The sequence below is a fragment of the Amblyomma mixtum genome, chromosome 7, assembly GCF_055824585.1.
Source record: "Amblyomma mixtum isolate Tamu chromosome 7, ASM5582458v1, whole genome shotgun sequence".
NCBI classification, from domain to species: domain Eukaryota; kingdom Metazoa; phylum Arthropoda; class Arachnida; order Ixodida; family Ixodidae; genus Amblyomma; species Amblyomma mixtum.
This window is the reverse complement of record NC_143018.1, coordinates 64,960,799-64,985,286: the sequence shown is the minus strand read 5'-3', so window position 1 is coordinate 64,985,286 and position 24,488 is coordinate 64,960,799. Positions and strand designations below refer to the sequence as shown.

The window sequence follows — 24,488 nt, the reverse complement described above, 5'->3', positions numbered from 1 at the left end:
CCTCCGTTTTCCTATCTATGGAGATATTTAAAAAGCGTATTACAAGAAAGGCAACGCTTGGTGATTCGCGCATCACCAGCTAGGTGGGGGGCTAGATCGCTGCTGCCACGCACGGAAGTGCGTCATAACCAAGTGACAACATATTTAAACAAAAAAGCGCATAAAATCGACATAAACTTTTACAATATTTAGTTGCAGCTTACACACCTGTAATACAACTGTAAGGTTTTGTTTTTATACTTAGTGTAAATATTTTTTAAGCGCATGGTTGAGGCGAGGCGGCGGACATGGCTTGAGGCAGAGCTCGCACACATGAACAGCAGAAAATGAATTTCGTGCAGACCGTCGGGTCGAAGACATTTAATTCTCCCATACGGAGATACTCGATGCCTATCAAGCGTACGAAAGCGTACCCCATGCCGTGCTTTTACCCATGTTCTTATTTCCCTGTGGGACGTGGGGCCTCCGGAGCTTCTGCTGGCCAACGTTCTACGTCTCTGTGAGGAAAACACGGTCGTCGCGCACTTCGGGGCCTCGATCGGCCCCATCGCAGGGAAGAAAGGTCGGCACCAAGGGTGTCTGTTGTCGCCACTCGTATACTCTCTATGGCGAGCATCGAGCGAGAGCTGCTCACGTCGCAGATTGGTTTCCGCCTCAGCTGGCATGGATGACGACCGCCGCGGACGATCTAGTGCTGCCTGTGGAATACCCCCCAAGCGTTTGCAATTTCTGCTAAGCAACTGTCAGAATGTGGTAACTGGTCTGAAAGTGCGGCGCAGTTCCAAGAATAGACTGTGGTTTTCGTTTTGGCTCGAACCAACATGGCGGATTAAGAATTGCCTTTGGAATATAGGACCTCCGCCCAGAGTTTATAGTTCCGATCTCTGGGAGCGGAGTTGTTTCCTGAAAATCCGTTACGGCCTTCACAAGGCTACCGACTGGCTACCGTTCCCTTCCGTGGCGCCGATTTGATCAGCCAGTGGAGAGTATGCTATTCTGAATGTGTGGGCAAGCCGACAAAACTGCGGAACACTTGGCTCTCTGCTGCCGAGGCCTTTCTACTCCACCACGGATGATAAATTCTACAGGCGTTTCGGTCTCCATTTCCCACCCAGCTAGAGAAAATCAATTGTGGTCACAGCAGCAAACGCAATATCCGAGCCCCAGTGGAGACGATCGAGAAGCACCTTGCTGGGTGGTGGGTGCTGTATGCCGACGATACTAGGAGCACCTAAAAAACAACTGTTTGGGGTATCATGTGGCAGCAGTCACTGAAATGGCCACCAAGCTTACGATGGGCTGCTGTCATTTCTGTTCCAGTTTGTGTGTGTGTGTGTGTGTGTGTGTGTGTGTGTGTGTGTGTGTGTGCGTGCGTGCGTGTGTGTGTGTGTGTGTGTGTGTGTGTGTGTGTGTGTGTGTGTGTGTGTGTGTGTGTGTGTGTGTGTGTGCGTGCACGCGCGCGTGCGCGCGTGCACTGTGCATTTGTTTGTGTACTCTGGCTGGGCACCACACCAGCTGCGCTCATCTGATTCAAAGTGCAACGCCACTGTCATCAGGGCTAGCTGGGCTCTCCACTGTACCACAAGGTTGAAAGAAGTTTCGTGCAGGATCTGAGATTTGGCGTGCGTAGCAATTTCATGGAGTGCAATTTCTAACTACGTACAGGGCTTCGATGGCGCACTGCTCTCGATGCCACTGTGATGCTTCAAGCCATTGAAAGCAAAGAAAGTTCCTTGTGCCCGCCCCTCAAAATTGTTATTTTTTTGGGAGGTTATGAAGATTGTGTGACGCCTTCAAATACGCAAGACCTGAAGTGTTCTGGAGCCAGACCATTTGTCTGGCTTTCATTCGTTACTGTCACATAAAGTGAAGTGCATATCTGCGCATGTTTCTGTAAAGAAGCTCTCCTGCAGTGCGGCCCGAGATAAAAGCCTCCATCTCCAACTTTTGTTTTTCAAACGAACGCAGCTTCTGACTGATCCTTTGCTCATCATCATGCGCTCACCAACCCTGACCATGAATCTTCTCAACCGACCTTTCGGTGTTTGCCTAGCAACAACGAACACCACATTAAGTTCGTTGTGTGTGAAATAAATATAATAAATATTGCTGTGACTGGAATGCGAACCTGCAGCGTAGCGAACAGATCAGCTTCACTTGCCAGTGCTCTAGAGCACTATGCTATCGCCAAAGCCGATCGCGCCTCGAGTTAAACTGCAACACGCTCTTGCACTCTGCATTGGACATTGTCGCCTTCATCAGCTTCCAGGCGCGAATAGATAGAATCACCTTAGCCTCGATCAGAGCTTTAAACTAGTCTAATATCCTTGCCGACGACCCAGCAAAGCAAAACCATGAGCCAATCAGGCTAAACACATGCTTTCGCACGTGTATTCCAGTTAACTATGTTAAAATCTTCCCCTTTTTCGTCTGTGTTCTCAATAATTAGATTATTTCTTGTCCGGCAAAGTGGGACCTGCAGTTGGAAATGGGGCATTGCATATCTTGGTTGCACATACGAGGATGTATGCGCTGACGTAAATGCGTGGCCTGAGTGAAGGTATCTTTGGGTACTGTTTTTCGAAACGCTTGAACAGATTCTTCTAGGATATTCACGAGGAAAAGCTATGTACTGCATTTTCTTAGCTGTGTATTTGCATGTTTTTCTTTCTTGAGTCCTTTTCGCCAAATTATTTATTCTGCTGCTGTTCCATCCACTCTTCCAATTTGAACCACTGCTGTGGGTCAGCGACCATACCGCGGCGCCTAGCCATGTCGGTATGACTTCACCCAAGGAGAAATTCAGAAATTCTCATTTTCTGTGAATTGCACGTGCACCCTAAAGAACCCCAGGTGGTGAAAATTAACCTGGACCCATGATATGGCATCCCTCATAGCTCGCGTGTCTCTGACGGATGGTAAGTGACACAATTTACAATTTAATTTTTGCCAATTTCTAGGAAGATCAAGTTAGTCTTTTGTCTGAAGAAGTTAATGTACAATCCCTCCATAATAGAGTAGGGAGATATTTACACATATTCGCGTTTAATTTTTGTGTAAGAAGGTGATCGGTGCCATAGGTGGAGCACGACACTACGTGGGAACACGCAATTTCCTCCTCCTCATTATCCCTCGAAAGGATAGAGCAGGCCAAAGAAAACGCTTCAAACATCTGAGTTCTAAGACACTTTAGCTGAGTCCTAGAGCCAAAAATACTATGCTGATATGACTTTATAGTCACTTAAGTTTGACGGCAGTGCCAAATTTAAGAGAAGAACCTTGATTGTTTGGCTGAAAGGCTCTTGGGAAAGCTGAAGAAAAAGGCTACACCTTCTCCTCAGGGGCACCAGGAAGAGACACGAATGAAGGTCGTGTCCATCCTGTATCTGCACGGTGTCCCTCATCGTCCAAAAAAGATCGCAGCATGACACAGTGTGCAGGTGGTGTTCTCCGCTCATAAAGTTTGGAAAGTGTGTGCTGCAGTGAATAAGAAGCTGGGACTGGCCTCTTCCAGAAAGGACGTTCAAAGGAGCACTGTGTCGTTCATTAGTTTCAAAAAAGGGGTGGTGTGTAGGATTCCTGTGTCATGCGGAAAGATATACTATGGTCGAACGGCTAGGTGCAGAAACGTCAGACTGAAAGGGCACGAAAATTCCCTTGACAAGAAAAAATCCCCTCCTTCTAACCTCGTGCTGCACTGCTACCAACTGAAATTGAAAACCCGAGTGCGGAACAGTGGGAGAGGATACTATCCAGCGACATCCTGAAAGTCCAACAAGGACTAGTAAAGCGTGCACGCAGGGCAGCTACCCTCAGCGGAGCCCTGTACTAGGGGAACGGACCCTGATGATAAGATGGAAGACTCCATCTGAAGCCGCAAAAAAATATTGTAAACTAGAGCAAATAAACGTTTTCCACAACCACCAGCGCTGCTACCAACGCAAAGAAAGATCATCCTTGCTTGCCGGACTTGCATAATACGTCAAAAGCATGCAACAGTAGTAACCATGTAGGCAGGAAAATTCTCAAAGGATAATGCATTTCGAAGAACTCAGACATGTGTGTGCCAAAACCCTCTGTGGCTTCGCAGAGAGACAAGACAGCGTTCCTTGATGAGTGGATTTCCTCGCCAGTGTAATCCTCGATGTTTTCCTGTTTTTTGTTTCGTTTAAGTCTCGTGCGTTTTCACCTTATTTATTTCCTGAGTGTTCCATTATACGTTCAGTTGTTCGACAGCGCCAGTGTCATCTCCTCTTTCGTTGGTCCTTTGTCTGTGTTGCGCTGGTGTTAAAGATGAACTACATCCAACTCGCCCAATACAGCGCACTGGCAAATTTAAAGCAAGAACAATTTGTCTGCAGCAGCGATCTTTTCTTGTCGGGCTCAGCCCAAATCTAAGCACCTACTCGAAGGGAAACAGCGTAAATGGGCGGCCATCATGAAAAATCACAACAATATTTTATGCAAAGAATTTATCAACTCTTATTTGTGGTACCCGAAGAACAACCGAAGCATTTCTTCTCGAACACTTTGGAAAGGAAAATATACAGGGAAAAATGAATACAACTCTACAGAGCAAATAGAATTCAATACAAAAACAAGAAGCGAATATGTGTATTATGAGCGTAGTTATATACAAATAGAAACAAAGACGCTGGTGACAGTAGAAATGTAAAAAAAAAACTGAAGCAAAATGTTCATATGTTGTAGGTCTAGCAGAGCTTTTCTGCATCAGCATGAATTCAGCGGAGCAAAGATCTTATTTATTGTGCTGCTTTGCATGTTGTGGCGAATAAGGAGCACAAAGAGACGATCGGTGGTGACAGCGGGAAAACAATAGAATGCAGTGCTGTCGAACATATAAGACATAAGAAGTAGCGAGGTGTCATTTGTTGTAACGGAGTAGATACATGCGCTTGCTTGTGAAAGAGGCGTACTTGACAGCACGTCAGCGACAGCTGCTGCTGCCATTCGGGTACAATATAGGTGGTTTCTTAGTATGCGCGAAATGTGCTGCCTTACTGTTTTTCGTCCGAGCTTGCACTTTGGTTCGCTGTCGCAGTTGCTCATTCTAACAGCGAACGAAAGTTCTGTCGAGCGTTGCACTTAGTAATTCCGGAGGCAAACATTAAGCATCACCACACGCTAGTAGTAAAAATGCTTCAAATATGGCCGCTTGTGAAATCCAACTACACCTTTTGCTTATGCATAAAGTGGTGTATTCATAATCATTGTCAGCTTCCCTACGTTCCCTGAAGGAGAAGGGCCTCTCCCATTTCCCTCCAGTTAACCCTGTACTGTGCCAACTGCCGCCAACATTCTGGAACATACCGAAGTTCTCTGTCCAAATTACACCAAGTGAAAAAACACTTTCCCATACGAGCTGTGCACGAACCAGCGCCGGCGCCAATAGAGCAGACTCGTCGCATCAGACCACTCGGCCATCGCGGCATCTTCACGCGCTCTGTGCTCTGAATGGCGTGTAACACTTCATAAAGTGTATAAATTATCGTCTTAATCTTCCGTCAATTTGCCCGTGTATATTCAAAATATACAGCATAAATATTGATTCAAAGAGTCTCGTGTCGCAGAAAAGCCAGCGTCGGCACCGTTGACAGTGAGAAAAATATTGCCACGTATCACTGTAGTGTCCGTTCGTTCGCGCAAGGCCCCAGGAAAGGGGTGTTATCACTTTTGTTTGTGACGCGAGAAGCGACCGGACTAATCTCGATTGATCACAGCCATGAAGAGTGGCATCTACGTGTTTCCAGATTACTCTAGATGATCTTGACCTGTTATCTCGAAGTTTCCTTGCCGCCTTTAAATTGAGCGATGCCACGAGCGGCGGGAATTCGTAGTTCGACGACTGACGAGCACGTTTGTTGCTTACGCCGCTGCGGAGTGATTCAGTTCTTTTGCGGGCGCAAGTCAGCCGAAATAAAGAGCTTCGTTTCCAAGTCTTGTTGGTGTCTTCCTGACTGCTGGACTGCCGTCACTACAACGTGACAATATGCTCAAAAAAATCTCCAGGGAAACAAACTAGGTGGGCCATCTGGGTCACATAACCTCGTGATGTCATCACAGCCCGCCCATCATGTCAAGTGTCAGTTAAATTAATGATTGCTCGCAAGAGGTTGCTCCGGAAGAGCAGCCTCTGTCTCATAAGGTCTGTCCACCGGTGGCAGCACCTGTCACTGCAGTGTCATTGCAGTGCCAGGAGTGGTATGAGGGCTGCCAAGGATCTTTCGATGTAACGTAGAGAGTGGCCAATTCCGCATACATGGGCATTAAACCATGAACGCCCTAACGTCATACGGCCGCCGCGGTGGCTCAGTGGTTATGGTGCTCGGCTGCTGACCCAAAAGATGCGGGCTCGATCCCGGCCGCGGCGGCTGGAATTTCTTTGGAGGAGAAATTCTAGAGGCCCGTGTACTGTGCGATGTCAGTGCACGTTAAAGAACCCCAGGTGGTCGAAATTTCCGGAGCCCTCCACTACGGCGTCTCTCGCAGCCCTAGTCGCTTTGGGACGTTAAACCCCATAAACCAACCAACCAACCCTAACGTCATAAGCTTGATGCGGAGCTTGAGTGCCCCTTTAGGTTATTTTGACCTAACAATGCACTTTTATCTTTCATAGAGATTTGTGGGGCGTAACTTTTAGGTTTATGTTGGCGTTCAGATTGATCCTTTCCGAGCCATTCTGAGCCACCTTTATTTCTCTTATTAACTTTAATTACTGCCTGCCAGTTTCTAGTGCCATATTGTGCAAATACAGTCGATGCCGCATATAACGAACATGAACCCCACGCTCCTATCGTTCTTTATATCGGGATGCTCGCTGCAATTTGGTTGTCCATAGTATAGATAACCACCACGAGGCGAACCTTTCGCGGAGTGCTGCGCAGTCGGTATCCGCGAGTCGCCATAGGCCTGGCCAAACTTTGAACCTGACAGGTGCGTTGTCGCCCATCGCTAGAAAGGGGTGATCGGCACCGTGCCTTTTAGGCCTAAAGCGTCTCGCAATGAAAGGTCGCCTTTAATTATGGGGCACACATTAAAGGCGAGAAATCACGAAAGTATCATCATTTCTGCGTTTACAGCCTTTACGTTTTGTAAGGACGCTGTCTTTGTGGGTGCTGCAGCGGTGGCCGGTTTCCTTCCACAGGAAATGTTCAACATCGTCCAAGCTTGTGTCCTAGCTACAATAAATTTTTCAGCTAGAGCAAGGGTCGAAAAGGTCAAACGCGTTTGGTGAGCTCAGCACGGTCACGGTGCAAGAGCAAGGGCCGTTTCGCAAGCTTGCATGCAGCATAACATTCGCGAATCGCAACCGCATATTTACTTTTGGTGAGTGGCCGTATGAGCCCGCACATTTGACTGGGTAAGCGCTCGAGTTCCCTCAGCTTGTAACGTTTGTTCTCACTTCTACGGAATCGATGATCAGTGCAAGGGACACAGGAGATGACTAGCACGACTTACGAACGCGCTCCAGTGCTGGATGAGATCGCGTCTTCTTGCCTAGTTCTTCTCAGGCACAATGAAGTCTATTTTTATATGGCCTGCCATAAAAAGGTTAGCGGAGCCCCGCGTCTGAAGGGAAGGACGAGCGCCTTTAACAATCCACGAGACTGCCTCTCATCCTCAGAAAAGAGGTCGTTTCTCGAAGCGGGCCAGCCCCATATTCTGCTCAAGCCGAGGTGATTTTGCGCACCAGCATCATCATCATCATCATCATCAGCCTGACTACGCCCACTGCAGGACAAAGGCCTCTCCCATGTCTCTCCAATTAAGCCTGTCATTTGCCAACTGCAGCCACTGTATACTCGCAAACTTCTTAATCTCATCCGCCCCCCTAACTTTCTGGTACCCCTGCTACGCTTGCCTTCTCTTCGAATCCACTCCGTTACCCTTCAGCGGTTTTCTTTGTCAGAGCTAGCTGTCACGGTCTCCCAGAGCTCGAGAGAAGTAGCGGTAACTAGATCACCCGGAGGTATCTTTATTTTGCAAGCCCACAGGATATGATCATATGATCGTAGTTGGCTCGTTGGCCGCAGTGTTTACAAGTCGGGTTGTACCTCTGCATTCTTACTGCATTCAAATCATGCACTCCATTCACTCGTCACGTGGCAAAAAGAAGCTTTGCTGGTGTAATCGTATGTTCGTGCGCCTACCCCAATTTCATGGAGAAGCACTAATCCGACGCTTTGATCCGATGTACAGCAAGTCCGTTGCGTACGTGGACGCAGCAAGTGGCAAGTCGGGTGCGGCGGTCGCCTCAGTGGTCGACGGCCGCGGTGCCCCCGTATCGGCAGCCACCATTAAAATCCGCAACGCGGAAACAGCTGAAAAAGTGGCGCTAGCGCTCGCTTGCGTTGGAACGGAAGCCAATTTTTTAATTAGCGATAGCAAAAAGGCCGTCTATAATTTTAGAAATGGCAGGATCTCGCGGGAAGCGGCAAAGATTCTGGCCAATAGACAGCTAAACAGAAAAGTTAGCCAAATTTAGACTCCCGCACACGCGTCCATTCCTGGCAACGACGCGGCCCACGATTTAGCCCGAGCTCTCTACTTCCAGGTAGCTGTGCAGCCGCCCGACTGCCGGAACATGGACGAGCGTCTGCAAAATTATGAGGAAATTGTTGAAAATTATAGCTTACAGAAGAGACTGGTGCCACCACCGGATAAAAGTCTAAACAATAGGGAGGCAATCGCATGGCGACGCCTCCACGCTGGGAACTTCGTAAACCCGGTCTGGGCATACCATGTGCATAGAGATAACAAAGAAAAGGATTAGTGCAAGCACTGTGGGGCGAGGGGGACCCTCGACCACATAACTTGGGAATGCGCTAGTTCCCCAGGGGCTAACGAAAACATAAATTGTAGAGAAACCTGGGAAGCCCAGCTGCAGAGCGAGGCCCCTGCTTCACAGCAACAAGCCCCTCCGCCTGGCGGAAGAAGCCGCGAGGAATCAAGACCTCTTCGCCTGCTTCTAATCGCGGAGGTCCCGGCCCCCGCCACCAGAGCCTGCGTGCCGGGGACGGAGAGTAGGGGGCTTCCTTATCTGGCGGAAAATAAAGTTGTTATCATCATCATCATCATCAAAAGCTTTGCTGCTCGTTGAATGCCTGCATGTAGTCAAAGCCACCCACGTGCCTTGTGGTAGTTCTGTATACGTTCTGAATCTCCACATACATCTACCGTGCGACATTGTAGTTCACTATACCTGTGCTCTGTGCCAATTTTTCACGTAACAACCCAGCAAAGCCGAAACCGAAATTGAAAGGGAAAACTAACGATTTCCTGAAGCGTCTAAAGTAAACAGAGGCATATCTTATCTAACCTTGCAGTTCATAAAATTTCGCGTATTATTTTGGCCAGAAAGTGTAATTTGAAAATTTGGTGCCAGCACTTTTTCATTTCATCAACAGTTATTTAAAAAGATTAGCCTGAACTATTGTTTGACTGGCAACTATCCCCACAAAGTTACCGCCCATTATGTAAAACAGTTTCTTTCTTACACCCATTTCTCCCGCGTACTTCTAAGTAATGGAACGATCTTCCTGGTGAAATTGTATCTATTACTGACGTAAATAACTTTCGCAAAGCTTTGGCTGGTGTTGTGTAAACTCTGACGATTTTGTTCTGCACTAATGTATTTTGTTTAGCTAACATTGTATACACAGGACTAATCTTTGATCTACCCGTTTCCTTTTTCTCCATTGTTTTGTTCTATATTTTCTGCCCACTCCCCTCTGCAATGCCTGCAAGACCCTGAGGGTAAAATAAATAAATAAATAAATAAAAGTGTAACATTATTTTGTATTACCACTCTATGTAGAGGCTTTCCAACATGTGAGGTATGCTGCGCTATCTATGGCGTTTTTGTAAACGATTTTGCTCAGTTTTATTTTACATTGTGAAAAAACAATAGTTTCAAAAATGCCTGCAGGTAGCGGAACAACGTGTTTATTTTAATGTTTGAATAGGCAAGGCTGGTTTGGTAAAGGTTACATTTCGCTGCTATCCCATAATAAAGCTCAGCGCGCACGTGATTTTTGAGCGTATAAAACGGCTGCGATGGGGTGGTGACGATTCGGTTCGCAGCCTTCGGGCTGCGGCCGTGTATCTGTTTTTTCAGCAGCGTCCGTTCCGGCGGACGCGGTTGCTGCGACGCGCGTCTTTACTCTCTAACTCTGTCCTCTTATCTTTCAACTCTCTTCTATCTGCACGTGGCAGCGGTGGTGGCTCGGCTTGAGCCAGCTGGCAGGCCTGTGCACTTTTTCTTTTCATCCTTCTCTCAGTCGCAACCAACCAAAAAACTATCTGTCCTCGCTTCGGCGAGCGCGGCTTCGGCCGCCTATCTGTTTTTATGTGTTGCATATTGCAATCACTCAGTTCAGCCCTTGGGCGCGGCCGGGCAGCCACCAAACCACGTGACGTGACGTCGCGACAGCCGGAGGAAAAGCTGGGCCCCAACTCGCGCGGTCGCGCGCGGTCGCGCGCGGCCGCAGCCACCACCTGACTCCCGCTCCTCCCGCTAGGGGCGCTGCGCCGGCGCGTGACGTCACGGAGGAAAAGCTGGGCCCCAAGTCGCGCGGTCGCGCGCGGCCGCAGCCACCACCTGACTCCCGCTCCTTCCGCTAGGGGCGCTGCACCGGCGCGTGACGTCACGGAGGAAAAGCTGAGAAAATCGAGTGCCGCCAAGCAATACCTCGCGCAAAAAGACCGCGCAGTATGCAACACATTCTTGGCTTAACCAAGCTAAGCCTGGGCATCTTATTTTCAGCAGCGTCCGCTCCGGCGGACGCAGTTGTTGCTGCGACGCGCGTCTTTTCTTTCCTTTTTTTCTCTTTCCTCTGATATTTTAACATGGCAGCGGTGGTGGCTTGGCTCGAGCCAGTAGGCAGGCTCGTGCGATTTCCTTTTCGTCCTTCTCTCTGTCACAACAACAGCAGTTTGCAGCGGGAGGTGGTGACGAACCGCGGCTAGGGCCACTAATCTGTTTCTTCAGCCACCTTTTCTCTTTCCTCTCTTCTTTTACCTCTCCTCTATCTGCACGTGGCAGCGGTGGTGGCTCGGCTTGAGCCAGTTGGCAGGCTCGTGCACTTTTCTTTTTCATCCTTCTCGCAGTCGCAACCAACCAACCCCACCCTGTCCAGTGCCAACGGTCTTTCGAATGCTGTGCTGAAGGAAGCTGTCTTCACTCTGAGCGACAGGTTGCGGGAACACTTGGCACGGCCGTCCACAAGCTTTGTAAGTGTGCTTTCTCTGTTAATTTCCCGTCTTTACCCCTGTGGCATGACACGAGCGGTTAGCTTGGCTAGCTCGTCGTGGTTAGTTCTTGAAACCTGAATGCTTGTGGTATCGCTTGCAAGCTCCTACCAGCGGTACTGTTAAAGAGAAGTCCTCGTTGATACTTCAGGCTGCTATTTAGACGGATAGTATCCCTAGGAACGCTTTGTACACCCGAACACAGCGCTTTTTGCCGTGCTGGATGTAATGTATCCGTACCGCTGACCATAGCGCCCATCCTCGACACACCTCACCAAACTGCGCGAAGTGCAAATTGCAGTTGTGAGAGTCCGCGTAGTGTTCTCGCTTTTTTGTCGATTTAGAATTTCTCGGTCCCATCGTGCTGGGCTGTTGCAAATATGCCTGGAGAAGCGGACGACCGTGTATCAGCTACGCAGTGGCCCATTCGTCGTCGAGCTTTTTTCTGCGAGCTTTTTAAAGTTTTTTCTTTATTTATTCTCAGAAACGGTACACAAACAGTTGGTTGGACCGATAGCAGGCTAGTCAGGTGTCCAAATACAAAACAAGCACAATATTACTGCAGACCGTGTAAATAAAAAACTCAAGATTAACACACACAATTGAATTCATTCCTACATTTCCATGGAAATTAAATAGTGTTTTAAAGATGCCGAGAAGTTATTTTTTTCTTTGACTTAATTTGGGATTTCATTCCGCACATCGGCTACGCTGTATTCTAGGAGTCTCCGGCCCTACATATTGTAACAAGGTGGTAAATTAAATAGATTCTTAGTTGCAGCTCTTGTTTGTTTCATTGGTAATCTAAATAAACTAAGGGGCAGGGGGTTGTTAGATTTTATTACGTTGTTTACTATTTCAGCTATCTCCAGTTTATATGCCATTGATAGGGGTAAGATACGAAGCCGCTGAAAGAGTGGCCTGCAGGAGCATGTACTATTTGAATAAGTTATCATACGAATAGCTCGTTTTTGAAGGCGAGAAACAGGATCTAGGCATGTTTTATATGTTCCACCCCGTGATCCCGGATCCTCGAAGGCGCTCTCTCGTCAGCAGGCGTCCACCAGCCTTGTCCTTATCCCGCCGTCAAAGAAGCTACACCATCATGCAGCCAGGTCGATCCCAGATCGCCGAGGTTGCCTTTAAGCGGTTGTCTTCTCTCCAGGCCTTCACGCTGCGCTGCAACGAAGGTGACTCCCTGAGCCACGTAGCGGAGCTCCGTTGATCCCAGATCCTCGAAGGCGCTATCTCGTCAGCAGCTGTCCACCAGCCTTGTCCTTATCCCGCCGCTGTCAACCAATTTGTTGCGAGCTACGGGCTGTGGACTCGGTGAAGGCACTGGTGAAGGAATTGGGTCTTTATTCACAGAATTTGACCCAAAAGAAAAAAAGGACCCCAGGCCCTTGGAAGGTACAGACTGGCTCTCCGAGCAGCTGCTCTCTTCCGCTGCCGGAGGAAGACTCTCCTCGTTGGCTCCCGTGCGTTGGTTTACTTCTAAACCAAGTTCAGCTGCCAACAGCAGCAATTCGTCTTTAGTCAATTTCTTTAAATCCATGGTTGGCGAGAGCCGACTACAAAATCTGCAAACTAATCACAGCCTGCTGTGAATAAATGCAGTCGATTGCTCAGATAGAACCCAGTTCTAAATCATCTGGCAATACGTAGTCGCTTTAGCACTCACCCAACCAGGAGCCCTCGATTGCCACCGTGACTTCCGAAGTCCGGAACTGCCAAGTCCGTCGATCCCAGATCGTCGATGTTGCCTTTTAGCGGTTGTATTCACGCCTGGCCTTCACGCTGCACTGCGACGAAGGTGACTCCCTGAGCCACGTAGGGGAGCTTCGTTGATCCCGGATCCTCGAAGACGCTTTCTCGTCAGCTGGCGTCCACCAGCCTTGTCCTTATCCCGCCGCTGCCCCCAGTTTGTTGCGAGGTACGGGCTGTGGACTCGGTGAAGGCACTGGTGAAGGAACTGGGTCTTTATTCACAGAATTTGACCCAAAAGAAAAAAGGACCCCAGGCCCTTGGAAGGTACAGACTGGCTCCCCGAGCAGCTGCTCTCTTCCGCTGCTGGAGGACGACTCTCCTCGATGACTCCCGTGCGTTCACTCTGCTCCCTCGGACGCCGTGCCCACGAGACCAAGCAGCGCGTTCTCGGGAGGAAGCGTCCCTGGGCACTGACGGTCGTGTTCTCGAACGCCGTGTCCACGTGTTCGCGTCCCTCGGCTTTTACGTTCGCGTTTTCGAACGCCGAACATGAGACCCGCGTCCCCGTCGAGGCCGGCACTCTGCGACGCCGAGTATGGGTCGGTACCACCACATGCTTCCAGGCAATAAGATAATTGACTGTACACAAAGGCGAAATACAGAATGCGTAGAATTGGAAGATCAAAGCAGGCCCTGGCCTTTAGTAAAACATGACAACCATAGGCTAATTTGGAGCAAATATTACTAATTTGTTCTTTTCAGTGCATATCAGACGCGAACAGGACACCAAGATACTTGCATTGAGGCACCCTCCGCAGAGTCATGTTGTCGATAGTTAGAGATATATGTTCGTAGTGAGTAAACACGGTGTACTTTATTTTCTTAGTATTAAGGGTTAGCCGATTACTTTTAAACTACTGCGAAACTTCACTAAGCTCTTCATTAATTATATATTTAAGTGCCTCTAAATTTTCCCCTGTAAAACGTAATGCTGTGTGATCGGCATATATTACAGCTTTTGAGTATTTCAGCGTTGATGGAAGGTCATTAATATACAGGGAAAAGAATAGCGGCCCAAGCACGGAGCCCTGAGGCACACCTAGATTAATGCTTTGCGGTAGTGAGGCTAAATTGTTCACGACAACATATTGTTTCCATCCTGTAAAATAGCTCTTAATTAGATCACAAATTTTCCCTCTTAAACCGTAGGCTTCCAATTTCTGTAGTAGTATTGTGTGATGAACCGTATCGAAAGCTTTTGATATGTCTACATATACTACTATGGCCAGCTTGTTATTATGCAGTGCAGAATTTATCAGTTGTGAAAGAACAAGAACTGCGGTGGCCGTATACCTTTGGGGCCTGAAGCCACCTGATTATGACATACAATGTTATATTTATTTAGAAAAATTTGTATACGTTTACAAAGCGCCTTTTCGAAAACTGTATTAATTGGATTTAATACCGATATTGATCGGTAGTTTCGCAGATCAGATCGCTCACTGCCTTTATGAATAGGTACAGCCTTTGCAACCTTCAGCTCGTCAGGATTTATTCCATTTGCCAATGAATGGTTAAAGATGTGTAGTAGATGGATTGCTAATATATCAATGTTGTTTTTTATCAGTATAACGGGTATTGCATCAGGTCCTGCCGCCTTGCCGGCTGAAAGGCAGCCGACTGCAGTGATTATTTCTTCTATGTCAGGCAGAGCAAAACTGTTGGTAACACGTTCCGGCATCTTCGCCGTAGGTGCGTCAGCATGAACCTGCGCGGTAACCGTAGGCCCAATGGAGGTAAAATAGGTATTAAATGATTCTACTGCGTCTTCCTCAACTGTCTCAGGAAGTGTTGCTGTACTGGATCGCAGGCCGATTGCATCGTTCACTATGTCCCAAATTTTTTTTGTATGCGCCTGTTTCACCATTGATGAATAATATTCCTTTTTTCTTTTTCTCATAAGAGACACAAATTCCTGCAACGCTTAAACTGGGTTTGGTAGTATTCGTTTGATCTCAACTGCTTTCATTTGTGATACCATTTGTCCTTATCTTTTAACACGGCTAATATTTCAGTATTCATCCAAGGACACGTTGGCTGGCTGTATTTATTAGTGTTCGGCAGAGAGCTCTGTTCAATGGCATTTTTAAGGATATCTAAAAAGTTCTTACACTCAGTATTGACGTTTTCATCATATGCCGTAGTGAAGTCGGCTTGTTCTAATGTTTCACGTAGTGTTACATAGTTTATCTTACTACGTATTGTACACTGTGTCAACTGTACTCGTGGAGGCAGGTCTTTTTCTATTACAAGAAAAATAGGTGAATCATCGGCTACCACCTCAGCGCAGGTATCAGCCAGCACACCCGGGACAATATTACAGAGGGCGTGATTATTAGAGTACTTGAAGTACTTGTTACGTGGGTAGGTTCTGTAATTACGTAAGGGAAATGATTCCGGAAGGAAAGTGTAGCTGCTCTGTACTCCATGTGTTAGATCTAAATTGAAATCGCCCATTATGACAATATTGAAAACATTCTGTTAGCATCATTTCAAACTTCTCAAGGAACTGCGTTATCGATGTGTTTGGTGGCTGATAAACCACACCAACCTACAAACCATCCTGAAGTTTTATGAATAGGGTTTCAATGCAGTCAAAACTAACAGACGCCACTCCCAATAGCTGGTAGGAGACACTATCTCTGACAAACATCCCTACCCCACCTCCCCTTGCTCGTGTATCCCGTGGCTGGGATAAACATTTATAACCCGGGAAAGAGACTACGTCATCATGCTTGAGCCAAGTTTCACTCACGGCTAATACATCAAAACAGGAATCATACCTTGCCATATTTACAATCAAGTTTTTTAGGTTACTTCATATGCTGCACACGGTACAATGCAAAATTGAAAAGCTTTTATCAAGCATCAAATCGTCAACTTGTTGAAACATAAAAGCCATGTCAATAGAAACAGACAAAATGTCATGCTAAGATATAAACAAAAGAAAAAAAGAAAAGTCAGACCCGCCGCGGTGGCTCAGTGGTTACGGCGCTCGGCTGCTGACCAGAAAGACGCACGTTCGATCCCGGCCGCGGTGGCTGAATTTCTTGAAGGCGAAATTCTAGAGGCCCGTGTGCTGTGCGATGTCAGTGCACGTTAAAGAACCACAGGTGGTCGAAATTTCCGGAGCCCTTCACTACGGCGTCCCTCATAGCCTGAGTCGCTTTGGGGCGTTAAACCCAATAAACCAAACCAAAAGAAAAGTCACACGACGTTGGCCAAGCCACCTTCACTTGTGATGTGCAGAACAGTGGAGTTGTCTGCCCTACGCATCAATATTTTTCCTTCTGACAACCAAAAAACTTTCAATTGTGGTCCTTAGCTGCTTTCTTTGCTTTAGATAGTAGTACTTTGTTTTCAACGTACAGGTGCTCATTAACAAACAAGGGTTCTTGTTCTTCAAAAGCAAGCAGTCTAGTGTTCAGTTTGGTCTCTTTAGCAGCACTCAGCAGATAGACCTTGTGATAAACTTGACCACCACGTTTGGCTTATCTTTATCTTCAGCGCCCACTCGATGCAAAAAATCAATGTCAGACTCGGCAAGTTCAACACCCAGGCAAGAAGCCACCTTCTGAACAGAGTTGACAAGGTCCTCATTCGGAGCAAATGGAAGTCCCTTGATTTCAAGATTTATGTTCCTGGTGAACTGCTTTAGCTCTAAAATCTCTTTTTTTTGTCTCTTGCAGTTCCGTTCTCTGAAGCTCGTTTGTGTTCTGATAATGTTCATTTTGTTTTTTGACTTCCGCAAGCTGCCGACAAAAACCTTCCACATCTGTTTTTAAGTTTTCAAACCCCTCATTCATGAAGTCAATTGACTCTTTAATGCCAGAGAGCTCAGCGCGAATTTCACTGCTTCAGCCGCCCAATTTTTCGACGCTGCTTTTCATGTCGGATGCAAATACATCAAGTTTAGTTAGAAGTTCGGTAAGGATCTTCGCTACTTCCTTAATGCTCCCTGGAGGCTTATCCCCGAGAGCCCTGAAATCTTGTAGGGCATCCTTTGCACTGTCTATTTTCGCACTGAGGAGCTCGGCGAAAGCACCCGGCAAAGTTAGTCCTAGAGGCGACAAAAATTCCACCACAACACGCCTGGCAGCAGCAGCGACGGCAAGGTGACGATGCCGTTTACAATAAAGCATACGAACAAGCACCAACCTGAAAAATTGAAGACAGTATCTTGACAGTATCTGTGTGCGTGTCCGCAGCTGCTGCCAGTATGTGAAGATACGTGTTTCCCACGGCTGAACGTAAGCGATAGTCCAGGTGGCGCTCACTGTGGGTGCCAGGAACGCCCACCTCAGTTATCCTCTGACGATAACACGGGGCACTGCACCGATGAAATGCTGCAGGAAATTGTAAAAGCGGCGTAGCGATGAGTGCCAGGAGAACGGAAGAGGCAAGGCAGCTGCCAAGGCAAGCACCGGTAGAGCACCACCGGTAAAGCGTACAGAAGAGCCGTCCAGAGTCCAGTACCCAAAAAATTCAAGTCAGTATCTTGATATACTGTGTGCGTGTCCGCTGCTGCTGCCAGTTGTCTGCAAGACAATGTGTTAATGTTTGTTGAGTCTTACAGCACTCATCTTCAATTTGTGTGTAGTACTAGCGAGAAACAGGCGGAATAATTACAGGACTGCATTTAATCCAGCAGTTATACAGCGCAAAAGCCGGCATGCCAAAGTGACTGTGCTGTGCACAATTTATTGACATAAAAGCTTATTCAAAAAGTGCTGGCTCATTCTAGCCTACATGTTGAAAGCAAAGTTGAAGACACTTCAACACCTTTCGTAGAAGCACCAATGAGGTATGTGGACTATTGGAGGCTTCCTTTGTGTGCTAGGAAGCAAGTTAGTGAGTCACAAAACTCTCGTGTCATTCCGTATCTACCCACTGACAACTTGGAGCGCTGGGCTGCACTCAGCAGAGCTGGATCACCAGCGAACTGTACGGAAACAGACCACCCACCTTCAGGTGTATTAATGCTTCTGTAAAGAAGTTATCCTGACTGACAGATGAATGGCATGTCAGTGCGCCTTCTATACACACCGCTATTGGTCGCTGAGTCTTTTTTTCCCCCGTATGCGAGAGAGATTGAGGTATATACGTGTGTGTTGTCTTCCTGGATAAAGTTGGTAGTGCCTATCTCGTCCCCGAAGCCTGCTGTTGTTCGCGTTCCATTAAACTCGATTGAAAGGCGTAAACCATCTCTACTGTGGCAACTTTTTTTTTCCAATGAAGAGAAAGCTAGAGGGGTGGAGTGTATTTAAATGCATCGCTACACCAATAGGTCTGCCACAGAATGGTGGTCTGGCACGTTGATCGCTCTGCGGTTGCCTCATTTCACCGCTGATGGTAGCTGGCGCCATCTATACAAGCTGCTTGTAACCAGACATGCCTAAAGATATTTACTGTAATCTAGAAAGTGTCTTTGCGACGAATTTTGAATTGCAAATATGCTGATATGTGAGAAGCGCTCCTTAAATAATGAGTGTTACCAAGGTACTGTCTTTTGAGATGAACCTATAAACAGCATGTATGGACTATATTCTGCTGCATAGGAGGGGAGATATTGTTTCGTTTCTGTAGCTTTGGCTGCATCGCCAAAAATACGTTACTGAGTATCACCTCGAACAAACACTGCTGATTTGCTTAAGTTTCTAGCTAAAATTGTCAACTATTATGTGTTAGGTTATAACAAGCTGTGTGGCAGTGCTATGATTACGCTGCATTTTTTTCGGTATTGCAGCAGGTTTCTTCTGTTAGAAATTAACAATAGTAGCGGTCTTTTCTGAGGACAAGGGCAGACTTTCTAGATGCTGCGCGGTCCAATCAGGGGTTTGTTTTGCAGTGGCGTTCTAGTTGATATAAAACAGGCCCTCAAATTGGTGCCTTTTACATTGCTTCAAAAGATCAGCGTGCTTGCCTTTTTAACATCTGCCATCCACTGGTATTTAGACAAACACTCAACAGCAGATGTGTATTTATGTAAATGTTTGTTTAATCACCTGCTATGCCGATAATCTCTCACAGACCACAACAGCTGCAGTATTTGTGCATATGAAATGAACCTAGATGGCCACTGGGGAGAACCTATAAGAATTGTTTATGTTTACGTTCATTTGGCAGCAGGAGACTCGTTTAGTGCTGAGAAAGTTTAAATCTGGAACGTTTTCTTCTCGCTTATTGATTCATACTTGTGACGCCAGAAGCAAAACATTTGTCAGGGTTTGAACATCGTTACAGTTATTATAGTGCGAAAGCATTGGTTTTTTGGTGCAATTTGGCGAGAATCGAATTTCAGGGGTGGCCAGGGCCAATTTTTGGGAATGACCCGGGCCAAATTTGGAGGTCAGCATTGTGTTGTCCACGTTCAATTATAGTTGGACATTGATTTTGGTCTGAATTGGCCAGGGCCAAATTAGGCGGTCACCATCGGCTTGGGCATGGTCTAATTTGGGGTTTGCTGGGGGCTCAGTGGTTATGGTGCTCGGCTGCTGGCCCGAAAGACGCGGGTTCGATCCCGGCCGCGGCGGCTGAATTTCTTTGGAGGAGAAATTCGAGGCCCGTGTACTGTGCGATGTCAGTGCACGTTAAAGAACCCCAGGTGGTCGAAATTTCCGGAGCCCTCCACTACGGCGTCTCTCATAGCCTTAGTCGCTTTGGGACGTTAAACCCCATAAACCAAACCAAACCAATATGAATGCGAAAGCCTTTAATGTCTCATCGTTGTAAGCAGCAGTTGTCGACGGAGAATGTCACGCTTTTCAGTTGGTCGAAACGGTCGTGACGTCACAGTGCGCCAATTTCAGACGGGGCCAATTGTACTTTGGCTAGTAACCATGCAACCAATTGAAGGGACCATATAGTGATGCTCCAGGTAAGTGGGACTGAGCTTAGTTAATTGCTTAATTACCCAATTAACTTCTCTAGTCAGGCCATATAAATAAATAAAACCTAGTAAGAAATTGGTCGAGCTCGGGAATCGAACCCCGGTCTTCGGAGTGCGAGACGAGCATGCTATCCACTCCGCCATGCCAGCTCGATGGTTTTGAATGAACAAAGGCACGTCTAGTGAATACGGTGTCTTCGCTCACTGCCATCCTCCTCCCTTCCCTTCCGGCGAGGTTTAGGTGTCCACCGAGATATGAGAGCGAAATACATTTCCTTTCCTCAAAAACCAATTTACCGACGAGCGAGGCGTAGAACCGAATGGGCGATGGCGTTCTATGGACTCCCTGGCAGCGTTGCAAGACGCTCTCGCGTTCCACTCTCAGAGGCGAAGCTTAACATCTTAACAACACATCAGTGACCACACTTTAGGTAAAAAAAGTGCACCCCCCCCCCCCTGAATTTTGACGGGTGTCCACCGAGATATGTGAGACAGTTACTGCGTAATTTTCTTTCCTCAAATACAATTTTCATTTTCTTCATTACGGGCCATCTTCGCCTTTCTTCTTTCACTCCCACTTCCTCCGTTCCTCTACGGTGCGGTTCAGGTGTCCACCGAGATGACAGAGATTTACTGCGCCATTTCCTTTCCTCAAAAACCGTTGCGTTGAAACGGCAAGGCATCGCGCCGAACGGGTGGTGGCGTTCCGTGGACTCCCTGGCAGCACTACAACACGCTGTCGCGTTCCACTCCTAAAGGCGAAGCTTAAGCTTAATTAGCAGTTAATTAGTATTCAGGCATTAATCTGTAATTAACCATTCATTAGTGATTCGTCATCACTTAGTAATTAGTACTCAATTACATGTGACGCCACCAGTGCACAGAAGCAGTCAAAGTGGTGCGGAAAACGCTTTCGCCTCTACGCACTTTAGACCGTCAAAGTGACCCCTGAATTTTTGTCGGTATCTATATGTTATGCTTTTCTTTTTTTAACTTGTCGCCGTTGTTGCTAGGTGTTGGCGCGAGATCAGACAGCCAAGATTCTTGTTTGGTGCTGCGCTCAATACCTATAAGGAATCTTGGCTGACTCCGTTATCACTGTTGGGAAGTGTTGATTAGTGTGGCCTTGCCTTGGATCCACATACTGTCCTGAAATCATTGCAGTATGCTTGGAGAAACGGTTGGTGGTAGCGATACCTGTACCGACCTTGGCTCTTTTCTAGTTTATAGAAGCTGTTTTCACTGCAAGTAGCCCCTGTTTTATTGGAATGTGATAATCAAGTTATGTGGACTAGCTTCAACTTGTCCTCTGTGTGTCGCCTGATGTGCTAGTAATGGAGATCAGGAAAGTGTACTGGGTGCCAAACATGTTCTTTGCTCTTCCCTGCATGGCTTGCAGTGCTGTTACTGAGGGGGACAGTTGGCTGATATCACTAGCCTCTCCGGGCGCCCTGGCAAAGGCTGGTGTCGCTCTGCCCAGCACAAACCAGGGAGCAGTGCTGAGAGACCCAGTAGCACTGACTGACTTACTTGGCTCTCCACTCCTGGGTGAGACCAGGCGTGACACGTCCGAACAGCCCTCCTTGGTTGAAGAAAACAGCAGCAGCGTTTGCCGTGAGTTCCTGGCAACCCTCCCCCCCCCTCCCCCCTTCAACCCCCATTTTATGCCTTCATCTTTTGTTTCTTTCTGGGCCCATTGTATTAGGATTTAGCTGTGTCCCTGTTGAAGGTGAAAGTTGGCAAGGGTTTCAGTTTGCTTGATCCCGGAATTTTACTTCGTAATGGGTCTCAGTGTGCGACAGAGTAAAAGAGAACGTGCAGCTCCTAACATCGGTGTGCAACAAGTCATCTGTGTTAGCTGGTTTGCGAAGTGATTGACACAATGGTGATGCCATGCGTGACTTCACTTCTACACAAACTAAAATGGCTGCAGTAGTCTATGAGTGATTGGCCATATTCATGGCCAAGAGGAAGTGTTGCTCTGCTTTTTGCTCTGGGTTATGCCCTCAAATTCACATTAGTTTGCCGAAACTCGTTATACCTCGTTCTACCAAGAACATGCCAATGAACAAGTATTCTTCCACAGCTGCCATTGTTCTTTCCTAGCAGGTTGCCCGTAACTTGCACACCTCTGCCGGCCTTGAGTTGTCTTGCTTCTGCGCGAATCTGTAACACTTAGTCCGTGTTGTGTTGGATGCGCATTTGAGCTTATGCTGGTGGTCTTCTCTCTGCCCTTGCACGGCTGCCACGCCGGACTCATCACTTGCAGCTGTTCGGAAAGAGGCTGCAGTGTCTGACTCGTTGGGCAGCAAGGACGGCTTTGAAGTGGCCAATGCAGAGACCACCAGAGACCACCAGAGACCCCACGGCTCGAACCGCGGCAGCTGGCCCAAGGAAGGCAAGTGCAATCTTATCTTCCTGTCCACGTCCAAGAGTGTGCCTGGTCAATTCCTCCAGAGGAACCTCGGATTATGAACTGTCTGGTAGCCAGTGCATCTCGGCTTGAGTCAATGTTGTAACTATCTCTTGGGGGCAGGAAAAAAATGTGTTCGCTGGTACTGCTGTGTGTTGTGACCATTCTCCTTAATGCAGTCTTGTTTTCCCATGGGAGTTTCCCCTGTGCTTATTCTATGCCAAAGGGCAATGTAAAAGAAAAAATGGTGTGAAACAGAAACGACACTGGGTTGACGGGGAGTGCAATCTGATAACGGTGCCCCTTTTCAGGAAAGCTCCCTACACCGTAGTTAGGGTGGTTTTCAAGCACACTTTAGTTCTTAGAGTTCTGCTTCTAGCATGCGGGAGCACACCTGGGCAGACCTGGTGCAGCTCATAAATTGCACTGGTCAGTCATAACATTGCTGTATTAAGCACGTGCGCAGCCATTTGCACTGGTGAATGCAGTCACGCCTGGTGAGAGGCGACTGTCTCGTGGTAGCAACTTGTATTCTCAACTTACAAAAGAACAGCCATACCAGTGTGACTGGCCCCAGGAAGTGAATTGCCCGTGTGCATACCTCTTTCACTCATTTTCGCTCACTCTAAGGAAGGCTCTGAACAGGGTCTCTCTACAGCCATTGGCAGGTCCTTGCCTTTGGGTTATTGCAATTTTTCCCCTGCTGAACTTTTCCTGTTGCTGTGTTTGTATGATGGGGCGTCTTCTTCCTTGGGGGCCCAGACACCATCCAAAGCAGCAACGGCGGGGGACACCACTGTGACTCTGGGACAAGGTGCCATTCCGCGCAGGCCTTCGGGACAACCCCTTCCAGGGAGGAGCATGCTGCGTGAGTGCTCCGTTTGTTTACTCCTGTGCCGAATGTACGTGTTAATTCTTTCTCTATGGGCCCACACTCTGGAATTGTGTACTGGGTACAGTCGAGCTCGCATATATTGAACTCTCAAAACTCCCTAGAGCTTGACCTAACATTCTATACAGAAGTACCAGTCAGTTCAGCAGCACAAACATATTGAGATGGAAAAATGAATTTATTTGATAGCCACTTAGTGTATGCTGATTACAGAGCAAAATAGTCGTGAATTTTCTTGGTTTCTTTATCTTCATTGTCGTCGGTCTGCGGTGTTCCCAGCGCCACTGTCTCAGCGTGCCGGGCGGCTGTCCATCCCCTCCAGGGCCACTGTGCCTCGCGGCCGGCTCACTGTTGCCCCTTCGGCAGATACCACCTTTGGGCTGAACAGGGCCACCCGGAAAGGACGGCTGTCTGCACCCACAAGCACCCTGCAGCAGCCGAGCCAGGTGAGAGGTCTACTGCAGCTTCGGGCTGGTCACTCCACAGCAGCTACAATCTACACAGGTTCAAAGCTGAACTTCAACAAGGGAAAGAAGCCCATCTGTGATGCAATAAGCGAGAGAAACTGCAGTGAGAGCCAGACAAAAATCAGTGGCTTGAGGGGATTCCAAGGACTGGTACCTCTGTTACATTGACACCTCAAAGGCCTTTGAAAAAAAAAGCAGACTATTCCCAAATCTACAAGGTGTACAGTTACATGGCCAAGTGCCGCACCTTTGCAGCCTGAGGGGCAGAGTGACCCTGTAAAGAAACCCAGGTGGACGAAATTAATCTCAACTCCTCCACTGGAGCCTGTTTCAGATATTGAACAATACCTACCACTACCATCACCTGAAAGTGTTTTTCTCCTCGTTGCCCAGCGGCAGGCAGCACCAGTGTCTCAACCTGCCATACCTGGCCCCAGGCTGCCCTCCCTGCAGAGGTCGGTGGCAGGAGCCCCAGTTGGGGCAGCTTCCAGGAGGAGCCTCCAAGGTCGGTCCGCCTCTGCTACTCTCTGGTGCATGTGTGTGCCGGTATATTGACAGTGCGTGTGGATAGGGAACAGGACGGGGCATTTTGGTAATGCAATACCAGCAGGATGTACCTTCTGGGGCAAATGGCATAGATGTACACCCTCTATCCAAGGTTTATGGAAGGCAACTCTGTCGCAAAAATTTAATTTCTCTGCATCTATGGTGCGGTACTTAACATTCAGGCGTGTGTCATTTAATCCGCAGAGTCGCAGTAAGGTTGCATATGAGTCTTCGAGGATGCAT

General features: G+C 47.7%; 1 protein-coding gene and 1 long non-coding RNA gene across 3 annotated transcripts in view; both read left to right on the top strand.

The window, feature by feature from the left end:
- Window positions 1–10,717: 10,717 nt before the first annotated feature.
- Window positions 10,718–22,273, top strand: LOC149336322 (uncharacterized). Of its 2 annotated transcripts, XR_016284255.1 has the most exons (4): window positions 10,718–10,732; window positions 11,131–11,253; window positions 21,327–21,541; window positions 22,197–22,273. It is a non-coding gene; the product is annotated as an uncharacterized LOC149336322 (long non-coding RNA). The 2 variants fall into 2 exon arrangements; XR_016284254.1 differs by lacking the exon at window positions 10,718–10,732 and having other exon boundaries at window positions 10,743–11,253.
- Window positions 22,274–22,300: 27 nt separating this feature from the next.
- The window catches only part of LOC149336321 (uncharacterized), a 32,638-nt gene continuing 30,450 nt past the window's right edge, over window positions 22,301–24,488 (top strand). The window contains exons 1-4 of the mRNA XM_089554125.1: window positions 22,301–22,325; window positions 23,103–23,208; window positions 23,512–23,678; window positions 24,093–24,204. Coding sequence (XP_089410251.1) covers window positions 23,202–23,208; window positions 23,512–23,678; window positions 24,093–24,204 — 286 coding nt within the window. The 5' untranslated portion in view covers window positions 22,301–22,325; window positions 23,103–23,201. The remainder of the gene's footprint in view (window positions 22,326–23,102; window positions 23,209–23,511; window positions 23,679–24,092; window positions 24,205–24,488) is intronic.